Below are 16,656 nucleotides of genomic sequence, written 5' to 3'. Positions count from 1 at the left end.
ATGGAGTCGGTTGCTGCCCGAATCAATCCCAAACATCAATCATCAGCCAGCACACCCAGTACATTTTACCAAGTACACTTTATAGATATTACTAATTCTATGACATTAATATAAATTCTATACAGAAAAGGGAGTAATGAAAAAAAGGCACCAAGACTTTTCAAAGTCCAAGTTCTTCGCACGCAACCGTTGGAGCTCAATCGATTCCTGACGACCACCCGAATCCTGTTGACTCATGGCTCGGGACCACCCGAAGTGATCGACTGGAGCCGTTCCGCACGTCTGCCGTCCTCCCCGTCTCTCCTCCGACTCCCCACCAAAACCCCGTCCCCAGTCATATGATACAGCATTATCATCCGAAAACAAAACAATACATGACCACCCATTGGCTAATAGCACCCTGCTATCTATAATAACCCAAGCAAATGTCTAGCTAGAGACTTTCTCAGCATTTAACATAACAAAGAAGCATTCCCCAGTATAACATAACAAAGAAGCCATTTTAAATTTAACATAAAAAAAAGAAAGACCCCGTACACTTGATTTCCCCCCAGACTACTGTCTGACCACTGAATTTCTCTATCATCTTGTGCGCTCCTCCTGATTTCCTGCATCTGCAGTCTCTTGTGTTTACATCTGGTTGGTTATCTAGTTTCACAGTCTACATACAGTGCATGCAGGAATGGTCTTCAAACTAAGTTCACTGTTGTCTGCTGAATCACCTCAAATTAATTTAATTTGTATCTCTAAATTAAACTTTGGTTTGGTTTGAAAATTCCTTGTGATTTAAAAGAAAATTGTCCTTACCAAGATGTATATCACAATATAGAGATGGTGTGACACCCAGAATGCCCGAAAGCTAATGCGTCGGAAATAATGCAAGGCAAAGATGTGTAGTAAAGAAAAGACGAAAAGAAGAAGAACCCCAGTCATTCCTGGAAAAGAAAACAAAATATTGATAGTCATTAAAGGTCCATCTGGTAGATTCTTCACAATGCATGGTTTAGCAAATCTAGGGTTTCCAACAATATTTTTCATAAATCAGTTGACTTAATGGTTTAATTCAACAGAAACATGGACTCAGTGCAGTTAAAACGATGGAACTCATAAAGCTATCATAGTGAGATCTACACTGCCCATCCTAGCTGTATAGCTACGTTAAATTTCATATTCAGTGAGTAGGAGACCATTTCAATTCTAGTCACCACAGATTTTGCATTTCACACAAGAAGAGATATAAAAATGAGAAATGATTTTCATGGATTTTATGTGATTCTGAAGTTTCACTTAAGGTATCTGATACTAAGATAGTAAAATTAATTCCTTTCATGCACAGATGTAGAAGGCTCGAAGGTAGCAGCTTTAAAGGCTGGGAATTTTGTGATGTGCAAATCACCTCTTAATCTCTCAAAGTCTTTCTGTCATTCATATGGCGTAGGCCAGGAGTAAGCAAGATTATTTCCACGTGGCTAGCTGAGTCCAGTTAAAAAAATACTTAACAACCTCAACAATAGGGTGAATGCACTGTCCTTTTCTCAGAATTGGAGAACCAAGGACTGGAGGACATAGGTTTAGGGGGAGGGGTGAAGGGTTTGAGAGGAACTTGAGAGACAACTTCTGTTACACATGCCTATATGAAACAAGCTGCTAGAAGAAATGATTGAGGCAGGCATAATAACAATTTTTAAAAGACAGCTGTACAGGTACATGAATTGGAAACATGTAGAAGATTATGAACCAAACATTGGCAAATAGCATTAACTTAGATGGGACATCTTATTCGGTATGGACCAATTGAGTTGGAGGGCCTGTTTCTGTTCTCTATAACCCTATGCCTTTCTACCCTCAAGGCATAGGATCCTGCTTGACTGACATCCCACCTATCATATTAAGGATTCAATCTCTCCACCAACAGGGTGTATGTGACCAACAATGTAAAACTCAGTCACTCAATAATGCTTCTTCAAGACCCCCATGCCCTTGGAACACAAGGGAAGTAAACAACTGAAAAATATATGCAACATTTTTTTCCAAATCACAAACTATACTTAGAAATATATTGCTACTCTTTCATGGGTAGCATTGGCCTACCAAACTCTCTGTAAAATCACTATCAACACACAAGCAGCAGCATTAAAAAAAAATAGCTCACAAGCATCTTCTAAAGAGTCAGGTGTTCCTCAGGATGCCTACATCTCATATTTTAATTAAAAAAAACTCTTGGTTTGTGTTGGCATAGATCAAACAGAAGCAGCCATGATTCATGTGTGTATTCCTGAGTTTGATGCAGAAACAAAAAATCACTACAAATTTGCATTCCCAATTGCTGCACGGTTAACAGATAGAAAGTGCATCCTGTGCAGACAGAAATGACCAAGATAGGTCCGGCTGTGATGCTCCCCATAGTTAGAGGAGTCAAGTCAGTTTTCAAGAAGATCTCAAAGGATTCTGACATGAGTGTGAGATTTTTATTGGTCTGTTTGTTGTGGACCGTGATGTATGATATGGGTGATCATGGTCTTCCCATGACCATGATCGTTCTTGTCAAATTTTTCTACGGAAGTGGTTTGTCATTACCTTCTTCTGGGCAGTGTCTTCACAAGACAGGTGACCTCATTCATTATTAATATGCCTTAGAGATTGTCTGCCTGGTGTCAGTGGTTGCATAACCAGGACCTGTGATATGCACTAGCTGCTCATACTACCATCCACTGCCTGCACCCATGGCTTCATGTCACCCTAATCGGGGGCTAAGCAGGTGCTACACCTTACCTAGGGTGAGCTACAGGCTATCAGAAGAAGTGCCTTAGGTAGAGACATATCTTCACCCTGCCACCAAATAATCAGCTTTTATGAAATGTAATAAATGTGTGCATATAGAACAGTACAGCACAGGAACGGGCACTTTGGCCAATGATGCTATACACAAGTAATTAAATGCCTAATTAATTAATTCCTTTGACAAATACGATGTCCATATCCCTCTATTCTCGGCACATTCCTATCTAAGAGCCTCTTCAATCCTCTATCAAATTTGCCTCTGCCATCACCCCTGGCAGTGTATTCCAGTCACCCACCACTCTCTGTATAAAGTAGCTTGCTCCATTTTAAACTTAACCCCCTTTCACCTTAAATGCAAACCTTCTAGTATTATATATTTCAACCCTGGGGGAAAGATATTGGCTGTCTACTTTATCTATGCCTCCCATAACCTTATAAACCTTAATAAAATTTCCTATCAGCCTCCGTCACTACAAAGAAAACAAGTAAGATTGTAATCTCTCGTTATAGCACATGTTCTCTAATTCAGGCAACATCCTGGTCAACCTCTTCTGCTCTCTCTCTGCATCTCCATATCCTTTCCTGGCTGGAGTGATCAAAATTGCACACAGTACTCCAAGTGTAGCCTAATAAGAGCTTTATAAAGCTGCAACATAACTTCCTATCTCTTGAACTCAGTGCTTCGACTAACATAAGACATCTGCCTTTTTTATTAGGCTACCAGCTCGTGCAGACAAGATGAGTGAATATTAGCTGAGACATAATTACTATATATGAATGGTTACTTTGTCTGTGGGTCATTTTGAGTATTGTGCAACTTAGATTATCAGGCCCTTTCAGTCTTGTTCCAAATTGGCTTTGCACCATTTCTGCCCACATCATAGAGGAGTCCATATGCAATGTTGCGCATGCTGAACACACCATGTATTAAGGATTGTGTTGAACTGAAATTTCAGAAATGTGTTTTTTTTGCTTTTTGCAACTTTACTCCAAAGTAGCAGTTTGACAAATACACATAACCATGTCTCATATTTCACAACAGAGGACACATTCATGGTATTGTAAGCTTTCTATTATGTGTGCAAATATTTCTTTGTAAGATTTAGCCTTATGAGAATGTGGGTACCTGTAATGTTCTGAAAGAACCACCAATAATACTTCAGGGGCAGTTCAGACCTGCAGGAGAAAGGCAACATGGTAAGTTATAATATGCAGCAAGGCATCATGAGTTACAACAGTGCAACACATTCTGCACTGTCACAGAAAACAACCCAAGATTGGAACTTCTTATAGCAATGTTCTCCAACTTGGTCAGCATCCTGGTCAACCTCTTCTGCTCCCTTAATGCATTTGGAAAATCATGAATGTAACACCACCATTCAAGAAAGGAGCCAGAAAGCAAGAAACGATGAATAATTTTGAAAATGTTGTGACTCATTCTATTCAGATAATCATATGATTATCCATGTGGTTTTATGAAAGGAGAACTGTTTGACTAATTTGCTGTAGTTCTTTTAAGAAGTAACAGGTAGATAAAGAGAAGTAGCAGATCTACCATGTTTGAATTTCCAGAAGGCATTTGATAAGGTGCTTTATATTTAGTTGTAATGTATTGACATCTCAATGGGATTGGCCAAGTAAAAGAAAATGGATAATGAAGGTAAAAGGATAATTTTTAGATTGGTAATCAGTAACCAAGGGGTTGCCACAGGGGATCAGTGCTGATTCTTCAACTCTTCACAACCTATTGTAATGACTTAGATGAAGAGACAAAGGTAGATGATGAACAAGTTAGAAGAGGACACAGAGAGCATGAAAAAAGATGTAGAAAGAATAATTGTGGCTAAAAAGTTCACATGCAGAAGAAAATGTGAGGTTTCCAAGTATGCAAGGAAGACTGAAAAAGAAAATTTATTATGTACATGGAGTGAGATTGCAAAATATTTCAGAACAAAAGATATCAGGGCTCTGGTACATAAAACACAAAAAGTTAGCAGCAAGTATGACAAGTAAATAGCAAGATTAATGCTGGTGTTATTGTAAAGAATGTGGAGCATAAAAGTAGGGAAGATTTGATGCAAATTTATAAGGTGTTGATGAGACAGCATGTGGAATACTACGTATATACAATTTTGGTCTCTGCATTTACGGAATAATATAGTATTGGATATGATGCAAAGGAGATTCATGATCCCCTGAGATGAAGGGGTGACCTATGAAGAAAGATTGTGTAGGTAGGGCCATATACACCAGAGTTCAGAAGGTTGAGAGGAGATATTATTGAAATAGGGAAGATTCTGAAGGGGACTCAGATATTAAGAGGATATTCTCCCTAGCTGGGGAGCTAGAAATAAAAGGCATGGTTTCAGAATAAGGGATCATCTACTTAAAATAGAGATGAGAAGATGAGAAGGAATGTCTCCTCTCATGGGGATGAAAACCTCTGGAATATTTTCCCCCTGAGAGTTGGCAAGACAGATCATTGCATATATTAAAGGCAGAAACTGACAAGCATTTGAATTACAAGAGAGTCAAGGTGAATAGCGAAAGTGATCAAAATTGGAACAACCAATACTGGACCTTATTCAGATGTTCAATGACCAATTGGCTTAGTTCTAGATTATTCCTTCTCCTCTTGTTCAAAGGATCAAAATTAATACTTAAGTGCGATTTTTTTACTTATGTATGACAGCTATACAACATATGTATGAAGCATATGTTTTGTCCTGAGATTCTGAAGGATGCAAAGTACCGTAAATTGTAATTTTTCTGATTTATTTTAATTAAACTTACCCATCATCGTAAATTGCTTCAGGGAACAGGCAGGCAAGAACACTGAGTGGGTTAGCAGAAAATGAGTAGATATTAACCGCATGAGCTGCACTGTGGAGTACTGCAAAATATAGTTAAATAAGTACATTGTAGGTACTTCTGACTTGCATAAACCCAACCAGCAGTCAATGTATAGAATAATTGATCAGATATTTGTCTCTCACCATTGATCTAAGTTCAAATTTAAAACAGTCAGATTCTCCTGCTCAATTGTTTTAACCACCCAAGGAACTTATTCAGTTAAGTATATATTTCTTGATAACTTATCTATTTAAGACCGTCAGTAATTAGCATTGGCTATAGGTCTAGGGATATGATTCTCGCTTAAGGTAATGTTAGGGATGATGTGCGAGAGATCCCTAGTTCAAATCCCAGATGAGCCCTGCTGTCAGATGATAGGGTGGTTAAGAAGGCATGTGGTTGTTTTCACTTCATTAGTTGTGAGATTGAGTTTAAAACCACAAGGTAATGTTACCACTCTTAGATTATTGTGCTCAATTCTGGTCAGCTCATTATAGGAAGAGCATGGAAACTTTAGAACAGTCCAGAGGACATTTACCAGTATGCTGCCTGAATTAGAGACCACCATGAGGATAGGTTGAGCGAACTAGGGCTTTTCTTTTTGGAGCAAAGGAGGATGACAGGAGACTTAATAGAGATGTAAAGGATGATAAAAGACATAGATAGAGTGGACAACCAGCACCATTTTCCTAGGGCAGAAATGGCTAATATGAGAGGGCATAATATTTAGTTGATTTTAGTGGGGTGTCAGAAGTAATTTTTTTTTTAAACACAGAGAGAAAGGTGGGTACATGGAACAGAGGCAGATACATTAGAGACATTTAACAGATTCTTAGATAGGCACATGAATAATAGAAAAATGGAGGTCTATGTGAGAGGGCTATGTGGAAGGGAAGAGTTAGATTACTCTTGTAGTAGTTTTAAAGACTGTCACAATGTTGTGTCTAAAGGGTCTGTACTGTGGTGTACTGTTCTATGTTCTATGTATTTGCACTTTTCAGTCCCCTCTTTGTAGTTTCTAGTTTGGCTAATTGTTTGGCAAAAGGAATATAATTTGATGTGTAAATTTTAAGATATTTTAATTACTGTTCAAAGTCAAAGTCACATTTATTGTAATATGCACATGTATGCACATGTGCAGTGAAAAATCTTACTTGCAGCAACATTACATGTTCATAGCATTAGATACACAAAAGTCACAAGAAAAACATTAATTATAGCCAATTTTTACAAGGAAACCCACGACATAAACAAAAGAAACAGTCCATTTTCATGGCCAAAATGGCCACAGTGTTGTAATAAAAGGTAGTAATTAAGGTTCTGTAGGGTGGTTCAGGAATTGAATGGCTGAAAGGAAGTAGCTGTTCCTTTACCTGGTGGGACAAGATTTCAGGTTCAGCACCTCCCACCCGATGGTAACTGCGAAAAGATGGCATGGAAGAATGGCCTCTGCTCTGTATAAGTTTTTCAATTCAGATAGAATGATTACATCTGATCCCAGTGCCTCTCTTTTTGCAGAAAATCACTGATTAATAACTAGGAAGTGGAATCTTGGAGGCTTTGACCTTCCTAATCATAGATACCGGACAAAATTTAGCAATCCTTCTACCTGATCTCGGATCAGCTTACAGCATCAGCCAGGGATGAAGGTTTGGATCTCATTCATAGGGCAATTTTATGATAGCTGATACAACAGGATGACTTCCTCTAGATGGATATCTAGAATTAGGTGGCAGAGTTTCAAAAGGAGTCACCTATTTAAGACAGATGAGAAGGAATGCTGTCAGCATTAATTGAGTGGTGAATCTGTAGAATTCATTGCCACAGATGGCTGCGGAGGCCAGGTCATTTCTTATATTTAAATAGAGGTCGATAAGTTCTTGATTAGTAAGGGTGTCAAATATTATAGGGAAAAGGCAGGTTAATGGGGTTGAGAGGAAAAATAAATCAGCCATGATTGAGTAGATCTGAAGGGCTGAAGAGCCTAATTCTGCTCCCATGACTTATGGTTCTAAGTGGTGTGCACAGCATTGTACGTACTTGAGAAGAAGATAGCTGACATTGCAACCCAACGATGAAAGTCAACAGCTGAATCAAAGGGGATGTAGCGGTTGAGGAAGGTTTCGCGCAGCACCGTGATGAGATTGCGGCACATAGTAAGCAGGAGGTACGAGTACATGAAGGAGACTGCAGCTGCTGATCCACGGGCAATGATGAGGCCAGCCCTTGTGGTTTGAGGTACTCCAGAGTGCTCCCTTAAAACAGCATAATCTGAAGAGAAAGCAGGAGCTTATCAGTCTAGGCAAACAATGAACGTATTCAAGAGAGTCCAACACATGTATGCGCAGGTAAATAGGATTAATATTAATGATTAGCATGAATATGGTGGGCTAAGATGCCCATGTCTGTGCAGTGTGATGACTTATCCAAAGAGTAACAACACTTTATCTCTATATGGGCATATTGCAACCCTCTGGGCTCTACAACGTCAGATAACTTGATTTCTATGTCTGTATTAGTCATCCATACATGCTGTTTTACTTTTTCTCTTTTTTTTGTCTGTAACTGGAGGTCATGGCCAGCCTGACCTGCCGGGTACATCTTCCTGCTCTGCATTTCACAATTCCCACATTTTTGTGTCTATTCTCACTCTAACTGCTCCCATTCACTCATTGGCCAGTTGCCTTCTTTACATTTTATTCCCATGGTCACCCTGTTAAGAGACATTGCACTCCCCCACCCTCTCAACTTCTCAAAAATCTCTTTTGTTTCTTTCCCAGTACTGACAGGAGTCTTTGATCTGAAAAATTAGCTGTTTATCTTCCCACAGATTCTACCTATCCTGCTGACTATCTTATAGCAGTTTGTTTTTATTTTAGATTACTAGCAGTTGTTTTGTTTTTCAAATTATCACACCTACTTACCAACAAGGAAATAAAATTCATACAGTAGGTTATGAGAATCCTGGAATTAGCAGATCAGGTAGCAACAAAGTTTGATAAAGCCATTCAACTGTTACATTTATCAATAGGTGTAAGAATTAAAACACTCCTAATCATATCTTTATCTCAACTAATCCATTAGCTGTATAAGACACAATTTAGCAGACACATGTAAAGTACACTGAAAGCTCAGAGGAGGCCTGTCTGTGTGTGGGAGTGGGTGGATGGGCTTGAGGGTTGGAAAAAGGCTTGCTTTGTTCTGTCGTTGCTGCTGCTTGTGTTGAACATTGTGGGCATGCTACGTTGGTGCTGGAATATGTGGCGACACATTTCACTCTATGTTTCAATGTACATGTGATAACTAAATCTGCAGTTGAAAATAACTCATTCAACTCTGGACAAAGCATCTCAGGAATGGACTCGGTGATTCACAGTGATATATCTTCATTAATATATGAAGTTATGATAAATGATGTTCCTTGTGAAACACCCTGGTTTCCTTGGCTGCATTAGTCTAGGGGAAACAAACTCCAGCCCCACCAAACTCATGAGATCATGAAAATGGCATCAGAGATAGGTAAAGGTCGTAAAGAAAGCTTTTGGCACATTGGCCTTCATAAATCAAAGTATTGAGTCCAGGAGATAGGATGTTATGTTGAAATTGTATAAAACATTAGTGAGCCCTAATTTAGAGTATTGTGTACAGTTCTGGTCACTTACTACAGGAAAGATGGCACTACGATTGAAAGAGTGCAGAGAAAATTTACAATGATGTTGCTAGGACTTGAGGACCTGAGTTATAGGGAAAGGTTGAAAAGGTTAAGACTTTATTCCCTCGAGTGTATAAAAATAAGGGGAGATTTGATAGAGGTATACAAAATTATGAGGGGTATAGATAGGGTAAATGCAAGCAGGGATTTTCCACTGAAGTTGGGTGAGACTGGAATGAGAGGTCATAGGTTAAGGGTGAAAATTGAAATGAACTTCTTCACTCAGAGAGTGGTAAGAGTGTGAAATGACCTACCAGAAGTAGTGGATGTGGGTTCAATTTCAATATTTAAGAGATACTTGGATGGGATGGGTATGGAGGGCTGTGGGCTCAGTTCAGATCGATGAGGCTAGCAGAATAATAGTTTGACACGGACTAGATGGGCTAAAAGACCTGTTTCTGTGCTGTAGTGTTCTATGACTCTGATTCTAAATAGAACAAAGTTGTGTTCCTCTTAGACCAGGGGTTCCCAACCTTCTTTATGCCATGGACCAACCCCAGGTTGGGAGCTCCTGCAGTAGACAGTTGTGCTATTAAAGATAAATATAAGAGTTTGATATGGTAAGTAGAAACTATTTCCTCAGATAAAATTAATGCCAGGCTAAGCTCTCAGTCGTGATGCAGGGTTTCAACCCAAAACATCAACAGTTCTGAGCACTGTGTCTGGCTCTGTGGCTTAGATGGGAAGGGGGGAGCAGAAGAGAGCAGTGATGACAGTGGATTTAATAGTTAGGAGAACAGACAGGAGATTTTGTCGATCCGGAAGAGATATTTGGGTGGGATGGGTATGGAGGGCTGTGGTCTCAGTTCAGATCGATGAGAATAGAAATGTGGTCTTGAAGTGAGAATATTGGTAATTTGGTAGGAAGATCAAAAGCAGGACCTCAAAGATAAGAATCCCTGCAGTGGGGATAAGAAAAGGGTCATATGGTAGATGAATAAGTGGCTGAAGAACTGATGCAGGAGACAGGGCTTCAGATTGGGATCTTTTGAGAAAGGTATGACCTGTTCAAAAAGGATGGGTTATACCTGAACTTGTGTGGTCTATGTGGGCAGGTTTGCTAGTGCTATTAGGGAGAGTTTAAACTAGTTTGGCAGGAGGATGGGAACCAGAGTGATAGGTCAGAGGATGGAGCAGCGGGCGTAAAGGTAGATGCAACGAACAACACAGTGATCAGTTGGACTGAACAAAACTGAACATTCCTGGACTGTTTCAGTGACTTTGTATTTTGATGTTTTATATTCTGTGTTTTGACTCATTTTTTTGCTGTTTGCACAATTTGTTCTTTTTTTCTGCATTGGCTGTTTGATGATTTCTTTCAACAGGTTCATGGTGTTTCTTTGTTTTATGGCTGTCTGTGGGAAGATGAATCGCAGGTTGTATACTGCATAGATACTTGGAATTTTGGAATGTTTAGCTGGAGAAGCTGGACTGATGTCGGTGATGGAGCTGGCTGTGATGTCAAAGCTGGGATGTTGGAGAAGGAGCCAGTCAGGATATCAGGAATGGAGTTGGTTGGGATATCGGAGGAGCCCGTCGGGATATCAGGGGAGCTTGCCGGGATGTTGGAGGAGCCAGTTTGGGTATGAAGGAGCTGACCTGGCTGCAGACCATGTTGCTGCCCGCTACTCAGAAGCATCGAAGTTGGTGCAGTATAACCATGGGAGATTGTCTCGGGCATTTCACTTCCAATAGCAAGACTCTTTTGGACAATGATAATGTAAGTTGCCACAAGCCTGATACTTGTGGAGGGACAGATGACATGGGAGCTGTGTAGACTCGGTTGTAGCGAGGACTAGGCCTCAAGCCTTGGGCTTGCCTGCCACTGCGGACCAGGGAGAGGAAACGCGGAAGCATTGAAGCATTACAGCGTGGCATCTGCACTCAGCTCGGGCCAGGCCTCTCCTGTCATTGCTGCCCTCCCATGTCTGAGTGACTTGCTGGATTACTTTGTCTGCACATTGCCAGGAAACTGTTTCATCAATTGCTGGACATTTGCTCAGGGTCTTGGACTATGTTCTTTTTTTGAGTGAATATGCTTCTTTGATCATTATTTTGAATTATGTTACTCGTTATTTTGAATGTTATTCCTTGTTTTAAATGTTTTGTACCTTGGCCCCAGAGGAACGCTGTCTTGTTCAGCTGTATCTATATATGGCTTGAATGATAATTTAACTTGATTTGATTTGTGTGGAAAGGCTGCGAGGAAAGACAGGCAATAGATAGGGCATAACTGCAGTCAGTTGGATAAGTTGAAATGAGTCTATTTTAATACGAGAAGTATCAGGAACAAGGATGATGAACGTAGAGCATGGGACTATGATGTTATGGCCATTACAGAGACTTGGCTGTCACAAGGGCAGGAATGAATGCCGGATGTTTCAGGGTTTAGATGTTTTAAAAAAGATAGAGAGGGAGGTAAAGGAAATGCAGAAGTGGCATTGATTGGAAAATATTAGGATAGGTAAGTCCCTGGGCTTGACAGGATATACCCCAGGTTACTAAGGGAAGAGATTGCTGAGCCTTTGGTACTGATCTTTGCATTACTACTAGCCACAGGAGTGGTACTAGAAGATTGGAGGGTGTAAAATGTTATTCCTTTGTTCAAGAAAGGCAATAAGGATAATCTTGGGAGTTATAGGCCAGTGACTCTTATGTCAGGGATGGGCAAACTATTGGAGAGGATTCTTATAAGCAGGATTTACAAGAATTTGGACAAGCATAGTCTGATTAGGAATAGTCAGCATGGCTTTGCAAGGGGCAGGTCATGTCTTATGAGCTTGATTGAATTCTTTGAGGAAGTGACAAAACAAATTGATGAAGGCAGAGCAGTGGATGCGGTGTATTTGGATTTTAGTAAAGGCATTCAACAGGGTTCCCTCTGTTAGGGTCATACAGAAGGTCAGTAGGATTGAGATTCAGGGAACTTGGCTATGTGGATTCAGAATTGACTTGTGTACAGAAAACAGAAGGTGGTAGTAGATGGATTATATCCTACCTACAAGTTGCTGACCATTGCTGTTTCACAATGGTTAGTTCTGGGACCACTGCTCTTTGTAAATTTTATAAATTACTTAAATGAGTAAGTGGAAGGGTGGGTTAATTAATTTGCAGATAGCACAAAAATTTGGTGATGTTATGTAAGTGTAGAAGGTAGTAATAGGCTACAATGGGACATTGACAGGATGCAGAGCTGGGGTAAGAAGTGACAGATTGATTTCAATCTGCAAAAGTGCAAATTGATATTCTTTGGAAGGTCGAACATAAAGGCAGAGTACAGGGTTAATGACAGGATTCTTATCAGTGTAGAGCAGTAGAAAGATCTTGGGGTCCATGTCCATAAATCCTTCAAAGTTGCTGCGCAAGTTGATAAGATGGTTAAGAAAGCGTATGGTGTGTTGGCCTTCATTAGTCGGGGAATTGAGTTCAATCACCTTCAGGTAATGTTGCAGCTCTATAATACTCTGATTAGACCATAGTTGGATTATGTGTTTAGTTCTGGTCGCCTCTTTATAGGAAGGATATGGAAGCTTCTGCGAGAGTGCAGAGGAGACTTACCTGAATGCTGCCTGAATTAAAGAATATGTCTTATGAGGAAAGGGTGTGCAAGTTAGGGCTATTCCCTTTGGAGTGAAGGGCAATGAGAGGTGACTTGATAGAGGTGTATAAGATGAAAAGAAAATATAGATAGAGTGGAAAGCCAGCACCTTTTTCCTAGGGTGGCAATGGCTAACGTGGATGGGAATAATTTTAAGGTGATTGGAGGAAAGTATAGGGAATTTCAGAAGTGGGTTTCTGATAACAGAAAGTGGTGAAACACCATCCTGGGGGTATTGGTAGAGGCAGATACAATGGGGAAATTTAAGGGACTCTTAGATGAGCACTTTGATGAAAGAAAAAAATAGAGTGATATTTGGGAGAGAAGGGTTAGATTGATTTTAAAGTAGGTTCAAAGGCTTATCTCTCCCTCCTCCCACAGATGTTGCCTGACCTACTAAGTTCTTCCTTCAGATTGCCTGTTGCTTTTGAGCTTGGCTGTTCAGAGGTAATTTATTTTTATTACAAGATACAGCATGGAATAGGCCCTTCCAGCCCTTCAATCCACACAGCCCAGCAACCCTCAATTTAATCCTAGCCTGATCATGGGACAATTTACAATGACCAATTAACCTACTAACCGGTACGTATTTCGATTGTGGAGGAAACCAGAGCACCTGGAGGAAACCCATGCATTCCACGTGGAGGACATACAGACTCCTCACAGAGAATTTTGCAATTGAACTCCGAACGTGATGTTGTAATAGTGTCACACTAACCGTTGTGCTACCATGTATAGAGTACTTCAGATAAACAGCAATAATGGCATGGACTTCATAGCAGAATGAACTCTTTCTTCACAGTAAAGATTCATTGAAAATCTGGAACCAATTCCTCACCAAAAAAAGCTGAGAGCAAGGGGCAAGGTCATATTTTTGATAAGCTATTTGTTGGTGAAGGACATGTAGGGATGGACAGGGAATCAAAATGGCAAATGGAATTAGGTACCGATCAGCTATGATCTCACTGAGTGGTGGAAAAGGCCTGAAGAACTAAAAGACTTATTGCTGTTCTTACTGTACTATGCAGCTAGAATGTAGTACTTACAATAGGCACGCTCAACAAAGACACCGGCTGTAATACCATAGAAGATTATGACACAAAAAATCTGGCGTTGATGGTTCTGAACATACTGAATACATTCGTTAATTTTCTGTTGAAATTTGTTCTTGGTATACTTCTCCCGTTTGGCCTCTGCAAAGATTTTGTTAGGTGGTTGGGAAGGTCTGAAACGAAAATAGTAAAATAATTGATGCCAATTGAATAAAAATATGGTATGTATTGTCTTTCATAACAGCAAGTTACAAAGTCCAGTAAATATACTTGAAGTACAGTAAATGAGGTAGTCACACAAAGAAAACAATTTTCACATAGCAAACTTTCATAAATAGTGTGAACAGCTAATCCAAGAGATAACTATTGGATAGGGTAACTCTTCTGGTTTCACTTGAATTACAGCCATAAATCTATTACATCCACTTCAGAAATCAAGAGAGGTCTTAGTTTAATAGCTTAGTAGTAAAATGGTGGAATATCTGTAATCTCAGTGATAACACTTTTAAACTCTGTCAGGGCACACATAATTTTCTAAACTCAGCGGACAAGTGTTCTACCAACTGAGTCACAGCTTATCAAGTTTATTACAGTAAATGTCTGAAAATAATGTATTACCTGTCTTAAGTTAAGCATACATTCAATAAAATAATTCAAAAAATTCTATGTTTATCATAATATAATCTTTAAAAAAATATTAAATGGCATGTGCATCTGACTTTGGTAGTGAGGGTTTGATAGTGTAATTCAGTATGACCACATAAGATGACTTTGAATGAAAGGCTCTGTTTACATTACTACCAGAAATTAAAACTATGGCAGGTGATGCAGTGAGATGGTATGTTATATTGGTGCCTTGATAACTTCAACTTCCGGTAAAATAGCGGAATGTTTGGTTGCACTGGCCTCTCAGGGGCCAACCAAAGGTGATTTAGTTTTTTGTAAACTTTTTATTTTACAATCATAAGACAATTCCAGCTGTTATGAAACTCAAGTACGGCAGATCCATCCCATCAGCGAGCTGCTCCTTGGTGGAGGAGCTGGATTTGGTGAGGGCAGTGTTACAGCCTACTACAGAAAAGCATCAGAGTCAGTGCGCTGTGCAGTGTAACAGCGAGTGACTACCTTGGATGCTCTCTATGCCTAAGCATGTGAAGTGCTTATCCAGACACTTCTTAACTGTTGTCAGGAACCCATTTTCAACCATTCTCTCACTCGCAGAGGATTTCAGGTACTTACAATTCTTTGGGTGGTACAGGTTCCTTTCATATACCCTCTAAACCTTTCTCCCCCTTACCCAAAACCTACGGCCGCTGATGTGGGGAAAAGTCTCTTACAGTCTACCCTGTCAATACCCCTCAAACGTTTGTATACCCCAATCATATCCCCTCTTAACCTCCTCCACTCAATGGAGAGAATGCTTCTCCATTGACTTACACTGATGTGCAAGAACCCACCATAGTCTTTCATACCGGGAACCTAAAGGTTTACCAGATACAAACTTCCCTTTAGGGCTTTTCACTAAAGCAATTCTGCCCTTCAATGGCCTAAATCTGTCAATCTCAGAAGCACTTTATAACTTTGCAAGTTGAGGTACAACTTAGACCTGTGTCAAAGTGCAACAGGAAATGTATCTGCAGTTCTCCTTGACCTAAGCCTAGATAAGAGGCTGCACCTTGTTAGCATACTCTGGATGGAGATGTTTGGGCAAAAATTAGGAAATGTATCTCAGTTTTAACCTCTCAGCCATGAAGTAATATAGTAAATGTCAGCAACAGAAGGCCATTCAGTCCATTGATCTTGTTCAGACATTCAAAACGTCCATACCTGACTTTTGACTAACTCCAAGATCTCTTGACAGCCATGCTAAACAATATTTTATCTTGGTAATGTAAACTCCACAGGCCCATCATCTAATTTGTAAAGATGCTCAGGATTCCTATTATCATTGTACATGGAAAACTGTTCAAAATGCTTAATAAACAGACTGCATGAGGAACTCAATGGATCAGGCAAAACCTGTGGAGTGAAAGAAATGATATATGTTTCAGGCCAAGACCATGCATCAGGTCTTGACCCAAAACATCAACCATTTCATTGCCTCCACAGATACTGACTGACTTTTTGAGTTCTTCCCACAGATGGTCTGTTGCTCCACTTTCCAGCATCTGCTGTTTTTGAGTCCTCATGTTTATAGATTGACAGCTTTAATTTTGTTTAATTTTATGATCATACTCTGTCAGAACTTTGGAGTAGGAATGGTTTCCTCTATTTCCACCTTCCATCCAACTGTTGTAACTGAACTAGAGGAAACAAGACTCATGTCTTCATTACCAGTTAATTAATCACTTCTAATACACACACTAGAATGTTACCGTTCAGTATAATGCCCCCTGAAAGAAGAAAATGAAAAATATGGTCATGATTTACTTCAGTTTCAAGGGGTTTAAAGATATACAAAGTTTGGTGCCTAGATATCATAGCTAATTGTAAATGTGACCTCATTTCAGAATCACAATCAGGTTTAATATCACTGGTATATGTCATGTTTTTTTTTTGTTTTGTGGCTGTAGTACATTGCAATACATAATAATAAATACTATAAATTACAATAAATATATATAAAAAGAAAAAAAGTGCAAAAAGAGAGGATGAAGCTA

At 39.6% G+C, this 16,656-nt stretch overlaps 1 protein-coding gene across 1 annotated transcript in view; it reads right to left on the bottom strand.

The window, feature by feature from the left end:
- The window catches only part of LOC134358517 (dual oxidase 2-like), a 169,798-nt gene that overhangs the window by 34,350 nt on the left and 118,792 nt on the right, over nt 1-16,656 (bottom strand). The window contains exons 24-28 of the mRNA XM_063070823.1: nt 13,991-14,169; nt 7,675-7,905; nt 5,575-5,674; nt 3,908-3,957; nt 808-935 (exon numbers count right to left, since the gene is read on the bottom strand). Coding sequence (XP_062926893.1) covers nt 808-935; nt 3,908-3,957; nt 5,575-5,674; nt 7,675-7,905; nt 13,991-14,169 — 688 coding nt within the window. The remainder of the gene's footprint in view (nt 1-807; nt 936-3,907; nt 3,958-5,574; nt 5,675-7,674; nt 7,906-13,990; nt 14,170-16,656) is intronic.

This window comes from Mobula hypostoma, chromosome 18 (genome assembly GCF_963921235.1).
Source record: "Mobula hypostoma chromosome 18, sMobHyp1.1, whole genome shotgun sequence".
NCBI classification, from domain to species: Eukaryota; Metazoa; Chordata; class Chondrichthyes; order Myliobatiformes; family Myliobatidae; genus Mobula; species Mobula hypostoma.
This window is presented reverse-complemented; position numbering and strand designations above follow the sequence as displayed.